Source organism: Microcaecilia unicolor, chromosome 2 (assembly GCF_901765095.1).
Source record: "Microcaecilia unicolor chromosome 2, aMicUni1.1, whole genome shotgun sequence".
NCBI lineage: Eukaryota > Metazoa > Chordata > Amphibia > Gymnophiona > Siphonopidae > Microcaecilia > Microcaecilia unicolor.
Genome location: NC_044032.1, coordinates 74,741,666 through 74,762,479, shown reverse-complemented (window position 1 = coordinate 74,762,479; position 20,814 = coordinate 74,741,666). Strand labels below are relative to the sequence as shown.

At 43.6% G+C, this 20,814-nt stretch overlaps 1 protein-coding gene across 1 annotated transcript in view; it reads left to right on the top strand.

The window, feature by feature from the left end:
* Nucleotides 1–20,814, top strand: part of NUP155 (nucleoporin 155) — a 358,702-nt gene that overhangs the window by 51,213 nt on the left and 286,675 nt on the right. The window contains exon 4 of the mRNA XM_030193046.1: nucleotides 8,250–8,320. Within this exon, the coding sequence (XP_030048906.1) occupies nucleotides 8,250–8,320 (71 nt within the window). The remainder of the gene's footprint in view (nucleotides 1–8,249; nucleotides 8,321–20,814) is intronic.

Sequence of the window (20,814 nt, the reverse complement as noted above, 5' to 3'; positions counted from 1 at the left end):
CCAGGATATTGAGGGAGCTCAGAGAGGTTCTGGCGGGGCCTTTTAAAGATTTGTTTAATAAATTCTTAGAGACGGGAGAGGTTCCGTGGGACTGGAGAATGGCGGATGTGGTCCCTCTTCACAAAAGTGATAGCGAAGAAGCTGGAAACTACAGGCCGGCAAGCCTCACTTCGGTTATTGGAATAGTAATGGAAGCGATGCTGAAGGAAAGGATAGTGAATTTCCTGGAAGCCAATAAGTTGCAAGATCCGAGACAACATGGTTTTACTAAAGGTAAATCGTGCCAAATGAATCTCATTGAATTCTTTGACTGAGTGACCAGAGAATTGAATCATGGACATGCTATAGACGTAATCTACTTAGATTTCAGCAAAGCTTTTGACACGGTTCCCCACAGGAGGCTCTTGATTAAACTGGACAGGCTGAAGATAGGACCCGACGTGGTGAACTGGATTAGGAAGTGGTTGACGGACAGATGCCAGAGGGTGGTGGTTAATGGAGTTCGCTCGGATGAGGGAAGGGTGAGTAGTGGAGTGCCTCAGGGATCGGTGCTGGGGCCGATTTTGTTCAATATATTCGTGAGTCACATTGCCGAAGGGTTAGAAGGTAAAGTTTGTCTTTTTGCGGATGATACTAAGATTTGTAACAGAGTGGACACCCAGGAGGGAGTGGAAAACATGAAAAAGGATCTGCAGAAGCTAGAAGAATGGTCTAAGGTTTGGCAATTAAAATTCAATGCGAAGAAATGCAAAGTGATGCACTTAAGGAGTAGAAATCCACGGGAGACATATGTGTTAGGCGGTGAGAGTCTGATATGTATAGACGGGGAGAAGGATCTTGGGATGATAGTATTTGAGGATCTGAAGGCGAAGAAACAGTGTGACAAGGCGGTGGCCTTAGCTAGAAGGTTGCTAGGCTGTATAGAGAGAGGTGTGACCAGCAGAAGCAAGGAGGTGTTGATGCCCCTGTATAAGTTGTTGGTGAGGCCTCACCTGGAGTATTGTGTTCAGTTTTGGAGGCTGTATCTTGCTAAGGATGTAAAAAGAATTGAAGTGGTGCAAAGAAAAGCTACAAAAATGGTGTGGGATTTGCGTTACAAGACATATGAGGAGAGACTTGCTGACCTGAACATGTGTACCCTGGAGGAAAGGAGAAACAGGGGTGATATGATACAGACGTTCAAATATTTGAAAGGTATTAATCCGCAAACGAACCTTTTCCGGAGATGGTAAGGCGGTAGAACTAGAGGACATGAAATGAGATTGAAGGGGGGCAGACTCAAGAAAAATGTCAGAAAGTATTTTTCATGGAGAGAGTGGTGGATACTTGGAATGCCCTCCCTCGGGAGGTGGTGGAGATGAAAACAGTAACAGAATTCAAAAATGCGTGGGATAAACATAAAGGAATCCTGTTCAGAAGGAATGAATCCTCAGAAGCTTAGCAGAGATTGGGTGGCAGAGCCGGTGGAGGGAGGCGGGGCTAGTGGTTGGGAGTCAGGGCTAGTGGAAGGCTAAGTGCTTTGAAAATATGCCTCTATGTGACTTATTCTCTACACAGGACTTGGACATCCTATGTATTACCGAGACCTGACTTCGTCTGGGAGACTCGACCACTCTCCTTGAAGCTTGCCTGCCTGGCATTCTATCTCTGCACACACCCCACTCTTCCTGTCGTGGCGGAGGTGTTGCTTGTCTGTTCTCTTCCATTCTCCGTGTCTCCATTTGCCTCTCTAACCCACCGCCTATGGCTAACATTTTCATGCTTCATGTGGTTACCTCTTCCTCCTTTTACTTTAGCACTGGTTTATCGGCTGCTATCTCTGTGTGGCTCATCTATGGACGAACTAATGTCCTTCACCTCCGAGTCTTCTACCTTTCATGCTCTGCTTCTCCTTCAAGGTGACTTTAATTTGTCCCGTTTGAGGCGTCCTCTTTTTCTTTTCTTCTCAGTTGCTTCCTCCATTGTCTCACTCAACATGTCTGTTTTCCTACTCACTCGACCGGGAACACACTTGATCTGGTTTTCACTTCTCATATTTCTCTTGTCCCTTCTTCCCTTTTTTCGTGACAGCTCCCATGGTCGGACCACCTTGCCATCTTCTTTTCACTTTGTTTCTCATGTTTGTTCCTCTTCTCTCTCTTGCCCTTTGTCCTTTGTCCTATCAGGCTCTCATTGATGACGCTGTGTCTCATCTTTCCTCTTCACTTCCCTCTCTCTCTCCTCCTGTTTCCTGTCTGTTCTTGGATACACAGGCTAATGTGATCACTTCCGCCCCTCACCATTTGATTGATGACCATGCCCCCCTTCGTTTCCCGACTGGTTCCTGCCGTTCCTTCTCTCCATCGTTTTCCACACAGCTTCGTCTGTTGCAGCACTACCCTCAATGTGCTGAACACAAATGGCGTAGACGCTGTTCCTCGCAATCCCTTGATGCTTTTTGTGCTGCTTTTTGTAATTTTTGCATAGCTTTGCAGAAAGCTAAACGTGACTGTTTCTCGAAGAAGCTCCAGGTTGCTGTTCATTGCCTTCAATGTGTGCACTTTATCTTGGCAGAGTTTGCCCCATCTTTCACAATCTTCCCATTCTATGACCCCTCCCTTCTCCCTCTTGACGATTTGGTCCTTGCTTGGACACCTTTCGCCAGTCCTTGCCACCCCCTCAACCCATCCCCGCCCCAATCTCCATGGACGCCATCTCTGTTTCCTCCCCCTGTCTCTATCCCTTGATTTCTCATGGTCTTCCTTCAATCTCCCCTCCACTTCAGCAGTACTCTGTCCTCATCCTCCTTTGATCCTTGGCCCGCGCACTTTTGGCTTTTTCCCCTCATACACTCCAGGTTGCCCTTTCCATGGAAGCATGCCCTGACTCGCCCACTGCTTAAAAAGCCCAGTTTGGACTCATCTCTCCCTGCCAACCTTTGTCCTCTCTCCAACCTGCCCCTTTTCTAAACAAATTCTTGAGAAATCAGTCCTTTTTCAGTTAGAAGAGTTTCTTGAGCACACTGTGTTACATCCTTTTCAATTTGAGTTCCGCCGCCAACACAGCACAGAGACTTTGCTTCTCTCTTTCTATAACACCATTCACATAGCCCTAGATCAACATCATTCTGTCATTGTTGTCTCACTGGATCTTTCTTCTGCTTTTGATATGGTCGTCCATCACTTTCTTCTTGCAGTTCTACACTCCCTTGGCCTACATGGCACAGTTCTGTCCTGGTTCACAAGCTGCCTCTTTGGCTGCACCTTCCAACTTGTCATAATTCTACATTCTCTCCTACCTACGCTTGTCTACGGTGTGCCCCCAGGGATTGATCCTAGCTCTCTCACTCTTCAATAGTTTTCTCACCCCCTCTTGACCATTGACAACACAGGAAAGGGTTGTGTGCCTGCTGATGATGTTCAAATCCTGTGTAAAGTGACTGACTCTTCAGTTTTCTCCACCATGAACTGTCTTTGACATGTTTCTTCCTGGCTGAAAGACAGTCGCTTGGCTCTCAATTCCTCCAAATGTGAATCCATTGTCTTCCCCCAACTCAGGCACTGTTCTTCCCTTTCCACCCACAATAGCAAATCACCTTCTCTCACTTTCCGACACTGTTAATATTTTGGGAGTTACCTTTGACTCAGAACTTACTGTTAAGCCCCAAATTGATTGTTTCCTGTTCTGCCTTCTTTGCTCTACACCAAATCTGTTCTCTTCACTCTGTCCTGGATCTTTCTCTTCTCCAGTCTCTCTTTCTGTCTATCATCATCTCTCGAATTGACTACTGTAACTCACCTTACTCTGGTCTCCCCCAATACTTGCTTAAGCGTCTTCAGCTTATCCAATCAACAGCAGTAAGTTCCTCCTCGGCCCCTAGAAGTGATCATGTCACACCTCTTCTTTGTTCAGAGAACTGGCTCCCTGTTTCGGTACGCATAAACTTCAAGATACTCTGTCTCCTGTTTAAGTCCTGCCTCCCTTCAGCACCTGCTTATTTTTATTCTGTTCTGCTTCCCTATACCCCCTCTTGCTCCCTCCGCTCTTCCAATATGAACCTTCTGATTATCTCCTCTCTTCCGTCCTTGTGATTGACAATTTCCTGAGACTCCTCCTTCAGTTTCATCGGTCCCTCTGTCTGGAATGCCTTGCCCTCCCATCTGTGTCTGAAACCATCGTTTGTCAAATTTAAAGCCCTGCTGAAAACGCATTTATTCTCTGAGGCCTTCAGTTGATGTGTACTTCTTCTACCCCTTCCCTTTTGTTTCACTGCCTCCAGATTTTATTGAATTGTAAACTGCTTAGCAGCCATGTTTGGACCCCGTGCAATATATCAAGAACCTGGAAATAAAAGATCTAGGTGTCACTGTAGACAATACGCTGTAATCTTCTGCCCAGTGTTCAGCAGTGGCCAAAAAAAGCAAATGGGACGATAGGAATTATTAGGAAAGGGATGCAAAATAAGACCAAGAATATTATAATGCCTCTGTATTGCTCCACAGTCCGACCTTACCTTGAGTATTGAGTTCAATTCTGGTTGCCGTATCTCAAGAAAGATATAGCGGAATTAGAAAAGATTCAAAGAAGAGAGACCAAAATGATACAGGGGATGGAACTCCTCTCATAATGTAAAAGGCTAAAGAGGTTAGGGCTCTTCAACTTGGAAAAGAGAAGGCTTAGGGGGGATATGGTTAAGGTCTGCAAAATTCTGAGTGGTGTAGAAAGGTAAAAATGAATCGATTTTTCACTCTTTCAAAAGTACAAAGACTGGGAGACACTCAGTGAAATTACATGGAAGTAGTTTTAAAACAAATAGGAGGAAATAATTTTTCACTCAAGGAATAGTTCCTCTGGAACTCGCTGCCAGAGGATGTGTTAACAGCAGTTAGTGTATCTGGGTTTAAAAAAGGTTTGGACAAATTACTGTTATTGAGATAGACATGAGGAAAGCCACTGCTTGACCCTGGGATTGGTAGCATGGAGTGTTGCTATTAATTGGGTTTCTGCCAGGTAATTGTGACCTGGATTGGCCACTGTTGGAAGCAGGATAGTAGACTAGGTGGACCATTGGTCTGATCTAGTATGGCTGTTCTTATGTCCTAATGGGGTGTGAATATGGGAGGAGCATGAGCGGGTCAGGGGCCTGGCCAGCATTCAAGCGCAAATTTATAGAATACCTACATTTACTCGCTTGAATGCCAGTAGGTAGGCACAAGAATGCAGGCTTAAGCTAGTCTAATATAATAATTTGCTCTTCCCATTCCAATGTGTCTCACTGGGATCGTAACCACCTGCTGACATCACTCCTCCAACATTCTCCTCCAACGTTCCAATGTGTGTCACTGGGATTGTAACCACCTGCTGACGTCACTCCTCCAACGTTCTCCGTACCCCCTCCCTCCCAGTTCCATGGGACCCTGGAACTGGGAGGGAGGGACAGAGGGAAGGGGGGACACTGGAACTCGGAGGGAGGTGGAGGGGGCAGGGGAGAGATGCTACACATGGATGGATGGAGGGGGCAGGGCACAGAGGACATTGCTTGCATATGGATGAATGCAGGGGAGAAAGCATAATGCAGGGGAGGGAGGAGACCCTGAAACTCGGAGAGAGGCAGGGTGGGGACGACCCTGGAACTAGGAGGGAGGGAGAGGGACAACAACCCTGGAACTCGGAGGGAGGGGAGGACGGTCCTGGAACTTAGAGGGCGGGAGGGAGGGGGACCCTGAAACTGGGAGGGAGGGGGGGGGCCCTAGCACACACTCTCGTGCTCACACACACACACACTCTCTCACAGACACACTCGCACCCAGTCTCACTCTCTCTCTGTCACACACACACTCGCACATTCACTCTCTCTCTCTCTCACACAGTCACTCTCACACACACTCTCTCAAACATACACACTCCGAGGAAAGCCTTGCTAGCGCTCGTTTCATTTGTGTCAGAAACGGGCCTTTTTTACTAGTATTCTATAACAGCAGTTCCGTGTGGAACTGCCATTACAGAATTTGTTCTTAATACTCTGTATCTTGGTGCCTATCTTTAGGCACTGTTTACTGAATATGTCCCTAAGTATGTATGTTCATTAAACACTGTCTAAATGAGTAGATCACAGTCTAGTCCTCGGGACTTCCCACAGCCAGATATCCATAATGAGTATGCATAAGAAAAATTTGTATATGCAGGTATATCTCTTACATATAATTGATTGTGGATATACTGAAAACCAAACACACAAGAGGCCAACTATATCAAGGAGCAGAAACCAGAAAAGTGATAGTTGTTGCCAACTGGAGGAGTGGCCTAGTGGTTAGGGTGGTGGACTTTGGTCCTGGGGAACTGAGGAACTGAGTTTGATTCCTGGCACAGGCAGCTCCTTGTGACTCTGGGCAAGTCACTTAACCCTCCATTGCCCCATGTAAGCCGCATTGAGCCTGCCATGAGTGGGAAAGCGCGGGGTACAAAAGTAACCAAAAAAAACCAAAACAGACTTTTTAAATAATTTGGACTAGAAAAGTTTATTGAGGGCCCAACACTGCATCAGGGGCAAATTATGTACTCTAAAAACAGAGCAACATACATAAGAAAAATTAAAAATTATAAAACAATAATGGAAATACCATCAGGCATTTACCAAAACATGGCCAAGTTGGACCCCAGTGCACTTTTCTAGTCTAGATTATTAATAGTCTGTTTTGGAGACAACCACTTCTTTTTATGGTTTCTTATACTGAAATCCATACTGGCTCTGGGGTACTCATGATGGGTTTGGAAGCCATTGCTCTAAACTGTTACTAACAGAAAATGAATCCACAATATCAATATCTCTGGTAACATCCAATGACATATACACACAAACCAGGACTATTAGCCACCAACTCAAAGAGAGTGCTTGAAACAGTTCACACCAGTATAATATAATAGAAATTTTTGTGTACACAAAAATTTCTATTATATTATACTGGTGTGAACTGTTTCAAGCACTCTCTTTGAGTTGGTGGCTAATAGTCCTAAACTGTTACTAGCCATTATGTTTTATTTATTAGGATTTCTTAACTGCCCTTTATGAAGAGATTTGTCCAAGGTGGTGTACAGCTTAATAGTAATGAAATTATAAAACATAAGAATAAATACAGTCAATGAGGTAAACTTGTAGATGACAAATTGAATCCTAGAAATAGAAGTAAGATGATTTGGTGTCAGAAATATACATATAAAACAGATTATTTTGTAAATATAGCCTGAATAGAAGGGTGGCAAGAAGCAAGCCACTGCTAAAAAAATACAAATGTGATCATTTCTAGGAAAGGTGACTAAAGTCACCAGAAACAAAAAGTCCTGAGGTTTTAATGAATTCTGTTAGCTCAAACAATTTGTAACTAACAATCCAAACCCTTTCTTTTTTATATGAAAAAAAAAGTTATAGAAGTTCAAAGATGTAACTTTTTCAGAGTGCTTATGGACCCATGACATGAAAAAATGCCCATTCTTAACATTTTGGATCCACTACTTCAGTCATCTTTTCCCAGAGATGGTCACAAAAGATGTGCTACTTGGGATTTGCAAATAAACACTTTGGAGATGCTGCACTCATATGGAAGAAGGCTTTATGGTCTGCTGATTCCAAAGTAGATTTTTTTTGGCCTTCATGCTAAGGGATGTGTGGCATAAAACTCACAGCGCATCACCCTAACACCATTCCTACAGTAAAGCATAGTGGTGGCAGCAGCATGTTGTAGGGTTACTCTTCAGTAGTTGGGAGCAAGTTGGCTTGTGAAGACTGAGGGGAAAAATGAATGATGCAAAATTATATGCATATCCTCCTGTTACGGTCTGCCATAGACTTGGGACTGGGAGGAAGATTTTTTTTTTTCAGCAGGACAGTGATGTTAAGTACAAAGCTAAAGCAAAAATGGAGCGGCTCAGGAAGAAGAAAATGAATGTCCTTGAGTAGCTTAGTCAAAGCCCAGACCTGTAATCCAATCGAAAATTTGTGTCAAGACTTGACTCTGGGGAAGTCACTTAACCCTCCATTGCCCCAGGTACAAATAAGTACCTGTATACAATATGTAAGCCGCATTGAGCCTGCCATGAGTGGGAAAGCGCGGGGTACAAATGTATCAAAAAAAAAAAAAAAAAAAAGATATAAATTTGGGTTTGTGCATATATCAGGTGTTCAGCGCTGCTTGCGTCTGGTAGCGCTATACAAATGCTAATAATAATTGTAATAACCATATATTAATTGCTATCTCTTGTTATGTTATTTACAGGGGTGATCTTGCTTACTTTGATGGTCTTAGTGAAACAATACTATCTGTAGGACTGGTTAAACCAAAACCTGGTAAGAAATTACATATTGAATGAGGAATTAAAAACATAATGATAAAATGAAGAAAGCAATCTGTCAAAAGTGATTAGTTTTACCCAGTAATTGTATAAAGTAATTCAGATACCTAATTCACATAACCTGTAATGTCTAATGTTGAAACGAATCTCCTTTAACTTTTAAATAGAAAAGAATAAATTAGGCTCTGGGACTTCTTAAAACTGTGATACATTACTTAGATTATCTTATTTTTTGTCCTTTTTCACCTATTAGTTTAATTCCTACTTTTCCTTTCTTCCTTGTAATAGGTATTTTATTTCTTAATCGTTCAGTTTTCATTCAACCTCTTGTAACAGCAACTTAATGATTTGATGCAGCTGAATGACTGCAGATTCAACAAAACCTTAAGTTGAAATGCTAAAGATCCAGTTTGCAGGCTTCAGAGTGTACTATCAATAACCAATCATCGATTTTCCCTTACACCCATCTCCACATCTAACCTTCCCTGCCTCATCTTCCAGACTACCACTCTCACTTCCATCAGTGTGATTATATGATTGTATCTCTCCACTTGTGGGATTTCCCAGTCCCTCGCCTGTGTCTTTACATACTAGAGTGGCACCTCTTATATGCCACACTTGCTACCATGTGACTCATGCCCATCTTTTTTTTCTAAATTCTCTTGTGCCTATTACAAAGGCTGTAATTTTTTTTTATTGTGTTAACTATGCACAGACTCCAACCAGGTCCAAAGCAGGGTCCATCTTTATTTTTCAGTGCTCTTTTGAAAGTAATCTTTGTTGTAAACTATAGGCTGAGCAATAGTTTATCTAATGGTTTTGGAGACACTGCTGGGCAGAACTCCCAACAGGGACACCTTAGGGCAGTGATGGCAAACCTTTCAGAGACCGAGTGCCCAAACAGCAACCTAAAATCTAATTATTTATCGCGAAGTGCCGGTACTCATGGGCGGGTCACCACATATGACTCCACCCCTATGATAGCCACACCCCCTTACACCACCCATGGCGCATATAAACAGACATCATTGAAAATATTATACTAGTATAGGAGAAAAAAATAACATGATTTTCTTTCACTATAAATCATTTCTGTAAGTTGTTACAGCTCCAGTATACCCAGTGCAAAATAAGACAGCAGATGTAAATTCTCAAATTGGACATATTCCAAACACTAAAATGAAATGATTTTTTCTACCTTCGTTGTCTGGTGATTTTGTTTTTCTATCCATATTGGTCCTAGTCGCTGATTCTGCTGCTCTCTATCTATTCTCTTAACTCCGTTTCCAGGGCTTCCTTTCCATTTATTTCTTTACTTTCCTCCTTTCTTCTTCATTTCTTGCCTCCATTTATTTCTTTACTGTCCTCCTTTTTTCATTTCTTGCCCTCCCTCCCACCCAGCATCAGGCCGCCAGCCCTCCCACCTAGCACTAGGCCTCCCTCCCTCCCACCCACTCAGCACCCAGCATCAGGCCTCCCTCCCTCCCAGCACCCAGCATCAGGCCTCCCTCCCTCCCAACCACCCACCCAGCACCCACCATCAAGCCTCCCTCCCTCCCACCCAGCGGCAACCAACACCAGGCCTCCCTCCCTCCCAGCACTAAGCATTAGGCCTCCCACCCACCCAGCAGCACCCAGAATCAGGCCTCCCTCCCAACCACCCACCCAGCACCCAGCAGCACCCAGCGGCACCCAACACCAGGCCTCCCTCCCTCCCAGCATTAAGCATTAGGCCTCCCACCCACCCAGCAGCACCCAGCATCAGGCCTCCCTCCCTCCCACCACGCAGCAGCACCCAGCACCAGGCCGACCTCCCTCCCTCCCACCAAGCACCACGCCGCTTGCCCTCGCTCCCTCCCTCTTCCAAACAAGCATCAGCCCGCCCGTCCTTCCTCTCTCCCAGCTCCAGGGCCCCCTTCCTCCTCCTCCTCTGAACTTGAAAAAACGTACCGGGTTAAGGCAGTGTCGGCAGCGGCAATGAAAAGCGTAGTCTTCACTCGGCGCGCTTCCCTTCTGTCTCGCTCTCAAGCTCTGGTCCCTCCCATGAGGGCGTGGTGCTTGGTGGTAGGGAGGGAGAGTGGATGGAGCGGACCAGCGACTGGCGCGCGTGCCAAGGGAGAGGACTCTGCGTGCCCTCTCTGGCACGCATGCCATAGGTTCGCCATCACCGCCTTAGGGAGTAGAGTCCAAGTTATTCCAGTCTGCCTTTTGTGTTCCAACCTATGCAAATGTGTTAATGTATGTTGCACTTGTTTTTCCCCTGCATTTTCCTTACTGGAAGTCACTACTATGGCTTTGTAAAAGAAGCCCAAAGTTTCCATAAGTATGTATAGAGTTTCTATTTGGTGCAGGATAGACTGTTTACCTAGAAATCTGTCATCGAGCAATGATCCAAGTTGGCGACTAGAGCAGACGTGGCTTCATAAAGCTCCTGAACACCAGTGTGTGGATCCTGATTGGAAATTTTCCTGGTGTTTGACATGGGGAAAAGGAAAGGGAAACCAAGGTTACTAACCTCCGCAAGTCCTGTGGAAACCCCAACCATCTGCCAGACCACCTTGGAAAGCTTCGGAGTTCGGAGGCTAGGAGACCAGGTGTTCGCTTCGACAGTATCCGCATCCTTGGAAGCGGACCGTAGTGTAGAGGGAGTTTCACTCTGTCCTCCCTCTTACACAGCTCCTCCAATGCTGGGTAGTGGATACGTGCCAACGGGGTCACAGCGTGCTGGGGCGCCCGACGGGTCAGGCTTCTACCACTGAAAGAGGAGGACCCATGACTACGCAAACCCTGGGAAGAGAATCTTCAGAGGAGAACCAGGCTTGCTTTCCCTCCTACCCAGGGCTCTACTCCTAGAAGCAACGGAGAATTGAGGAGACCTGCTGTGGTAACATTAGAACTTTTATGGAATGTGATTCAGGGTTTAAATACCTCCCTCCTTCAAGTATCTAATACTTTTAAAGGAGAAATCGTGGATTTGAAACACTTTTCAAGTTTTGTCTGATAATGTTGAAAATTATTTGCATAGAATTGAATCAGTAGAAGGGGAGATAGTCCGTTTACAAAGTTTTTCTTCATTGGCTATTAAGGACAGAGATGTGCAAGTTTGTAAGTTGGAGTACTTGGAGAACCAAGGAAGAAAAAATAATCTGAGGTTTTTAAATTTTCGTAAGTCGCCACTCAGCTCTTGATTTGCTAAGGAAATATTTTGGTGGAGTATTGGGAATTCCGACTGAGGGTTATCCACCCATAGTCAGAGCCCAATATATCACGGGAACTTTTAGATCTACTACACGACTTCAATCTGATATGAACTTGACTGAATTTCTAGAAAGCTCCCTGGAAGTAATAACGGAATGGACTACCCTTCTAGTAACTTTTGCCTTAGAACCAGACAAAAATAATATTTTTCGAACTTACTTTCGCCACATGAATGCAGAGCTTTTGGGTGCAAAAATAAAAATTTTTCCTGACTTAGCCAGGGAAACACAAAAAAGGACAGAATTCTTAGTTTTAAAACCTAGAATTCTTAATTTGGGTGGTACGTTTGTGTTGAAATTCCCTTGCAGGTGTTTAATTTTGCTAAATTCAAATAACTGTCTTTTTTGACCCATAGAAACTGTTGGAATATATTAATTCTAAAGAGGGTGTTACAGATACCTTGGTCACATCTATTAACTGATCTTGCTGTATATCGGCTGCGAATATCCGGCTCTCTATTGCTCTATTGATAATATATTTTCTTAGTATTGTTTTATTTCCTAGTACTTGGATCCAAATATGTGGACAAAGTGAAAATAACTTTTTTTTTTTCCTTTTGTTAAATCTATTTGTTTTCCTGTTAATTAAGTTGTGATAATGGTTAAACATTTATGTTAAATATAAATGTAAAATAAAAATATACTGGAAAAAAAAATCTGTCATCAAGTGCATGGTAAGACATTATTTAGGAGTATACCAAGCATTACTCACACTTATATGCCTAATGTCCCCTCATGTTAAGCACTCTGCCCCCCCCCCCCCCCCCCCCCCCCATTGTCAAGTCTGGCTATGCCACTGATCCTTGGAGGTATTCTCAATCATTGAATGGAAAGTACATTTAACTTTTCTGTTGCAACTATCCCAGGTGGGAGCCGAATGCAACCAGTATAAGGAGCAAAAGTAAACCACTGACCCTGATGCAATTTTTGAAATGTTGGCCATCGTCAGTTACCGATTTACTGTTGAGTGATTTCCACTGGCTTTATGGCACCATCAGAAGTTGCAACAGCAAAGTTAAGTTACATGTACTTTCCATTCAATGATTGAGAATGCCTCTAAGAACTAAGTAAAAGTCTTCGCCTTCTTGTTTTGGGGTTAATAGAGGAAGGTTTTTATGCCGCTGATGAACCACTATAGCTCGTGCAGGCTAAGTTATTAGAGCTCTTTGAGACTTTTTCCTTCCTCTAATCATTTTTACAGTTTCCTTGATCATGCTGTTGAGAAGTCCACATACAAAAAAAGTGTGTCCTTGCTCTAAAAGAACCTTCTCCTGTGACTTGCTCCTACTCTCTCAAGAGGCAGCAAATACAGACTTCTCTGGCCTGGAATCCCAGAGTTAAAGTTCTGTCTTTTAGTATTCAGCACAGTCAGGGCAGGCTTGTCCCTGGGTTCCAAAATCACAATTTAGTAGGGTTCCTAGATAAACTTGGCCTACCTGATTAGAGATTCTGTAGCATAAGGTGGAGGACTTCTCTTCTTTCCTCTGGTCCTCCTTGACTGAGCTGTGCTTTTTCTGCTTTGACCATGCCCTCCCTGCTCTGTAGTCTGACTTAAGGTGGCTCTATGACTTTGTCTTGGAAGCAGTGCTGTTAAGAGGGAGCTGTAATTTCCTATAGACCCTCACACTGTCAAGCATAATTCTCTGTCTCTCATTGGCAGAGTTTAAAAAGGGGTTAGACAGTTTCCTAAAGGACAAGTCCATAAACCACTACTAAATGGACTTGGGAAAAATCCAGAATTCCAGGAATAACATGTATAGAATGTTTGTACGTTAGGGAAGCTTGCCAGGTACCCTTGGCCTGGATTGGCCGCTGTTATTGGGAGGGTGCTGGGCTTGATGGACCCTTGGTCTTTTCCCAGTGTGGCATTACTTATGTACTTATGAGTTTGTTCCTCCTGAGTTATACTGCCAGGGCTTTAGTGGCTATGGCAAACAAGAAATGAGATAACGGTCACCCTCTGTTAATTGCAAATTCCTATTACCCATACTGAAACAGAGAAAAATGAAGGCCAATAAAGACCATATGGTCTATTCAGTTTTCCTATCCATGCCATCTATTCTTTCCTCTCACTTAGAGATCCAGTGTACTTTTCACAAGCTTTCTTGAATTCAGATACAGTCTTCATCTCCACCACCATTTCCGTGAAGAAGTATTTCCTTAGGTTTCTCCTGAGTCTGTCCCCTTTCACCTTCTAAGTCTGACAGTCACACTTTTATTGATTAAGTTGCATTCATTACTTTAGAAGCCTGTTTTATTTAAACTAGGCATATCGATGTTTAAAATTTTGCGTGGTCAAGCTGATTTTTATATGACTCATCTGATAAACATAAGACTAAAAATGTGTACAAACAATTTGTATCCCATTTTCCATGACCAATTGGAGAGAGACAAACGATTATTTGAACTGTCCCTCCCTTTTCAAGTATCAAAGTATTAGAATACTCTCCCTGCTTATATTAGAGAAACTGGAAATGGTATGTGTGTTTTAGAAAGAAATTGAAAACTTTTTTGTTCGTCAAGTTTTTAATAGGGCCTGCTGAAACTTCTTGATTTGGGGTTTTAAGGCTCCATGTGTTAAATTCAATATTGTGTACTGAATATTGCAATTCGTAGTAATGACTAGTCTCTTTATGTAATCCTTTATAGGTGTTCTGCGAAATAAAGAGATGAGATTGTATTGTATCCCAGAACTTCCTTTCAATAGAAAGAGACTCGCCTTCTGTGCATTTATGCCATTGTAGTATTTGAACATCTCCATCATATCTCTCTACTTGCCTTCCTTTCTTCCAGAGTATACAAATTGAGATCTTTGTCTGTCCCCATATGCTTTATGACGAAGACCACTGATCATTTTAGTAGTCATCCTCTGGACCAACGCCATCCTGTTTTATCTTTTTTTTTTTTTTTTTTTACATTTGTACCCCACGCTTTCCCACTCATGGCAGGCTCAATGTGGCTTACATATTGTATAAAGTCCACCACCCTAACCACTAGACCACTCCTCCACACTGTACACGTGTCTCACCAGAGACTTATATAAAGGCATTATCACCTCCCTTTTCCTTCTGGCCATTCCTCTCCCTGATAACAGTGAACAAGAGGCTCCACTCCACCTGGTCAAATGCTTTCTTGGTGTCGAGCACCACACAGAGAGCGGGTGCCTTATAACACAAGTTATACCGAGCATTCACTGCCCTCTTTACATTATTGTTAATTTGCCTTCCTTTTATGAAACCTATTTGTTCCAGGCGTATTAGCTTAAACATTATCCCTGTACTTCTATAACAGGTTGCCTAAAGTTAGGTGACACTTGTGCGCGTTAAGTTATAGAATACTAGTGCATAAATGATTGTATTCTGTACTACTCCCGTTAAGTTCTAGTTGAACACTCAGCAGTATTCTATAATACTAGTAAAAAAGGCCCATTTCTGACACAAATGAAACGGGCGCTAGCAAGATTTTTCTCGGAGTGTGTGTGTGAGAATGACAGTGTGTGCGAGTGCGTATGTGAGACACAGTGAGTGTGAGAGAGAGAGAGTGTGTTTCACACAGATACAGTGTGTGTGAGAGAGAGCGAGTGTGAGAGTATGTGTGCGATACACAGACTCGTTGTGAGACCGAGAGTGTTTGAGACAGAGAGTTTGCAGAACCCCCCTCCCCCTCTTCTTCCCATCCGCGTTCCAGGACCCCCCTCCCACTCCCCACCTGTTTGGCCCTCCCCTTCGTAAGAGCTGTATGCTTAAAAGTTTTTACCTCCTGCACGCAGGGATGCTGCTTCCGACAGCTTTTTCTTTCACTTGTGTTTCAGCTGTTCCTCAAGGGCGGGACCACAGGAACAGCTGAAATGGAAGCGAAAGAAAAGGCTGACGGAAGCGGCGTCCCTGCATGCAGGAGGTAAAAACTTCTAAGCAGAAAGCTGTTACGAAGGGGAGGACCAGAGAGGGGTGGAGAGTGGGAGGGGGCTCCTGAAACGACAGAAGGGGGAGGGGATGTTTGCAGCACCATTATCGTCAACGGAGCTCCTTCAGCAGCACTACCAGTAATTCTCACCTCCAACTTGCTTTCTTGCCTGGAACCATGGTTCCCTCGGAGTTGGTCTGCTAGGGTCACGTCATAATGCGGCCAGTGACATCAGTCTGATCTACGGAGCCTTCCTGACCAACTCCGAGGGAGCCACGGTCCGTGGCAGGTCAGAATGTTGGAGGTGAGAATTATTATGTAGGATAAACATACAACTTGCTTAGTGCATAAATGCAATGAAAGCAAGCATATGGGTGGGTCATGTATGAAACTTACAGTATACTATAAGTTTATGTGCTAAGCTGCTGCATTTAGGTGCTCACATTTATGCGTGCAATTGACATGGCATAAGTGAGTGCCTAAATGTTGGCATATAAATGCCGACCTGAGTTAGTATTCTATAATGGAATCTGGGCACCCAGATGCCGTTAGAGAATTAATGCTTAGTACTCTGCATCTTGGTGCCTAACTTTTAGCATCCTTTATAAAATTGCTCTTATATTTGGGAGGGAGCCTTGACTCTCAGCTGACTTATGCTCTTTAAAGTAATCAGCTTTGAAACAAAGCAATATTTAAACTGAAGCGTGGGGAGCGTGCCAGGTGCCCTTGACCTGGATTGGCCACTGTCGGTGACAGGATGCTGGGCTAGATGGACCTTTGGTCTTTCCCAGTATGGCACTACTTATGTACTTATGTACTTAAGCAATTAAGATTAGTTAAATCTTATTTTGAACAAACTGCCTTTACATTGTTGGTTCAGATGTTTTTATTGGCACATTTGAACTATTGTAATGTGTTATATCTAGGTCTTTCTACTAAATTAAGGAAACTTCAACTTTTCCAAAATACTTCAGCTAGGTTAATTTTTAGACTGAGAAAATTTGATATTATTTCATCTCATAGCAAGTTTGCATTGACTTCTATTTCGTGAAAGAATATTGTTTAAATCTGTTTGTATATTTCAAGCTATTTATGGCCTTACATCTGTTCTAGTCACAATTTGGTCCTTATACCTCTTTTCAGGACTTATCGTCTGCATAATTTGATGATTTTTCAGCTTCCAGCTTCCAACTTTTATGGGCTTGAGATTCTCTAGGATAGCTGATACTATTTTTTTCTTATTCTATCTTTTATTTGAATTCATTTCCTTTGAGTATCAGAACTGAGCTGAATTATTTTGCTGTTCGTAAGAAACTTAAAACTTTTTTTATTTAATAGTAGTAGATGAACAGCAGGATTTTCTGGCTTTCATAATTAATTGAATTCTGATGGTAACTGTATTTTTATGATGTAGAAATGATATACTGTTCTGTTTGATGTAAACTGCGTTGGACCCTATTATGGTGATATAGCGGTATGTAAATGATGCATTGGTATTCTGGCAATTTACCTTAACGAATATTTTCACATTAGAATTTAAAATAACAATTTGAATGGTAGCTGCCATATAGCTTTTCTGGCTTACCCTCCTTATGCAACGCAACCACTAAAGTAGAAAGAATAACAAAGTCCCATGGACAATCTCAGAATTAGGAGAAGAGTTGGAAAAGAATAAGGCTGTTCAAGGAACAGACCGAAGACATCCAATATTGAAATCAAGTTTATTGAGAGTGCCTTCCTCAGGATTCTTTAAAAAGACCTTTATAGAGTGCAATATAGAGTATGGCTTCTAAATGCCACTGGTTTGCACTAATTGCCGCAACCCTTGCATGGTCGAACACTCTTGCTGTGTAAGTACAAAATAGATACACTTTGTTTTGGGGTGTTATTGGGGTACCTGTCACATAGTGTAAGTTATAACAAAAATGGGTCCCAATCAGACTAGCATTGGTTAGGGAAGTGTCAGAAGTAAATGTATCACACCTTATCCTTCAATCCAAGCCCACTGTGCCAAAATAGTAAAAGAAACTGACTCCATACCCAAATATTATAAAAATAGGGTCTTATTTTATTTACAGTAGCAGCAAATGACATAAACAGGAATAAATGCAAAGATAATCCTATTACAGAAATAGCTTGGAGTAAAGGTATGTAAATCCATGGCAAGACTGCAAAGTATAAAGTCACTCTATCCCCAGGGCACTATGCAGAGATTTACATGGCACACATACAACCTGATGTAGTGCTTCAGATGTCAGTCTGCTCCAACACAGATCATTCTCCTCAGATGTAATGTTGGATCACAGCAGCTGACCCTGACAATAGCTGTCTTTTATTGAGAAACTAGTAAAAAAGGCCCGTTTCTGACAAATGAAGCAGCTCCTAGGTCTGTTAGGTTTTGAGTGTATGGCAATGAAGGCAGCGTGGGTGAGTGGAAACAGAGATTAACCAATGGGCTTCTTTACTTACAGTGGAGTTGATTGGCTCATTTCCACTCTTGTGTATTGATCCTCATGCAGCATCTGAAAGGATTGCTTGCTTTGTTTTTCGGGAACAGGGATGACGTCTGCGCTGGAGTGGGACCTCTGCTCTCTGCGTCCCTCCCCCTTCCCGAGTCGCCGCTAGACCCCGTCCCGCCTCCGCCCACAGTCACCCTCACGCACCCTCCGCCCCGATGGACACTCGCACCAGCCACTCGCTCGCCGTCCTGCCGCCCTCCCTCTTCATCCTCTCCGAGACTCGTAACCTGGACTTGGAGAGGAGAGGGAGGGCAGCGGGATGGCGAGCGAGCGGCTGGTGCGAGTGTCCATCGGAGAGGAGGGTGGGTGAGGGTGACTGTGGGCGGAGGGACGGGGTCCAGCGGCGACTCGGGAGGGGGGACGGAGAGAGCAGCGGGTCCAGCGGCGACTGTGAAGGAGCGGGGGGGAGAGGGTGTGGTCCATTCGCGACTCTGTGTCCAGGTGAGGGAGGGAGGGCGGACGGGGGGGGGGGGGTCTAGCCAGGCAGCTGGCGCGGCGTCTCAGGGAGGAGGGCGGGGGGGGGGGGGGGGTGCAGCCAGCGGCGAGTTTTTCTTTGCTTTTACCCGCCCTTGACGTCATAACGTTTTGACGCGAGGGCGGGGCAGAGACAGATGGACAGATGACGTCAGCTGAGGCTTCGGAGAAAATTACGGACACCAGGCAGCCAGGTTTTAGAACGTTGGAGGTGAGAATTATTATTTAGGATGGAGAGCCTTATCTCTATTACTGACATATGTTCTATCCTTGAAGAACATAAACAAATAGCTCCAAGTGTCCTGCATTGACTTCAATTCTGATGACAGCTTGTTGCATTGATGTCCGTTCTGATGACAACCTGCGTCAACGCTGATAACACTGTCCTTTATCAGCAACTTCTGTCCAGTAAACAGGAGTTGTTATTCTTCTGTTAGACTGGATGTCTCCACAATGTTTAAGAGTTTTTATAGAGGAAATGTCTGAATTTGCACATAATAATTGGGTTCTTAGTGCTGGACAGTGGCATGTAGGTCGTTTAGGTCCATATAGTCACATGGATGGCTGGGCATAGTTCTCCTTATAGTGCTTCAGTAGCGCTTGCATTGCTTTGGCTCTACAGCTGGGAGGGAAGAAGCCTGCCACTGGTTCAAGCTCAAGGTGGTATCATCGTATCCCAGGGCTGTTGCTTCAGACAGCACAGCAGGAGAGACCAGTGTTTTCATCACTGCAGAGGCTTCAGCGATGGAAATTTGATGGTAAGGGGCTACCTGCAGAGACTCAAAGGGAAAGTCATGCTGCTTGCCCTTACGTTTCTTCCTAATAGCAAAAGCAGGGAAATGCAGAGCTGCTCCTTTGCTTGACCTCCCTCAAGCAGCCATCTTGGATTCTCTATGCCTCCTGGTGTTTTAAAAGTTCTATTCTCTTGCACTTCGTTTCAGTGGGCAGATTGGGGAATATGGTACCTTACAACTCTTATGCATATGTGCCTCTTTTTCTGGGCCTCTCTTTATTATATTCTTGTGATCCTAGGGTCAGAACAGACACACAGTTATGCCTCTTGGTGGTCGCCCCTGAACCTGATTTGGGTTGCATGTCCCTGTCCACAGTTTCAAAATGAGGCAGCCCTCACTGGGATGTGAAGCATATGTTAAATTAAATGTATTTCACGAAACTCTAATCTCTGTGGCCTCTTCCTCCTCCAGTATGCTAAAGAGTCTAATTCCTATTCTGGTTCTGTCAGTCTGCATTTCCTTATGGGTATTCTTGTGCTCAGCTTCTAACACATTTATTCTGTTTGTTTAAACGATTTTTATTGGGAACCACAATCAACATTACAATCAGAGGAATCAAACAATTGACCAAATACAGAGCTATATAAAATGAGCAAACAAGTATAAATATAGTAAAATTTAAAACAATGTTCCCACATTTTCTGAGTAATACCCCTAACCTCCACCCCAAACTACCTTCCTATATAACATCTGTTACTCTATAAATATCCTTTGTCTATTATAGATGTTATGTCCATAATACCACAACAATAAAAGTTAACTGTACGCACCAAATGTGTGCCAAGTGTCTTCTTTACAGTATGTACTATACCCAGTTTAATATCTCATTCTCCCCCCCCCCCCCCCCCCCCCCAAATCCCATCCCTCACCACCTCAATCCCATTGCCAATGTTAAACACTGTTAACTCTTTAGGCTAAATCCTGGAATGACCTGCAGGCCTGGGCTCTTATAGCCTCCAGTCATACTTGACATATTTTATTTTTTATTATTATTTATCCATGAGTCTAAACATGGAATACCTCCCCCCCCCCTCACCTTATCCTGGGAAACTAAGCTCTATTACTCTCCCTCCAAGGGATATCTGTTAACCTAGCTCAGAAACCTTTCACGGCAAGACTACACACCTAGGAGTCAGACTGGAGATTGCGATTCCACACTTACAGGAATGTTTTCTGCTTTTTTGGGGCCCTCTTCACACTCTGAGCCTCTCATATCATCAAATCATGAAAGTTTTTTTTCTCCAGTACCAGAAGGAGGGGGGCATAACCAGTGATCTGAGAATCCAGTTTTCCCCATGATTTATGCATTGCTTAACAATAATTTGGACCCTTTTCCTTGAATCACATATGCCTCCATTTTATTAAATATTGCATCCTTCCAAGTGTATGGTATGCAGCAGCCCAATAATTGCCCCAAATATCTATTATTGTCTACCCAGAAGGCTTGAATATGACTATAACCCCATAGTGTTTGCAGAAGAGTATTATCAAATTTTCTGCACTTATGACAGTGGGGGTACCAGTACATCCCGCTCTATGAAC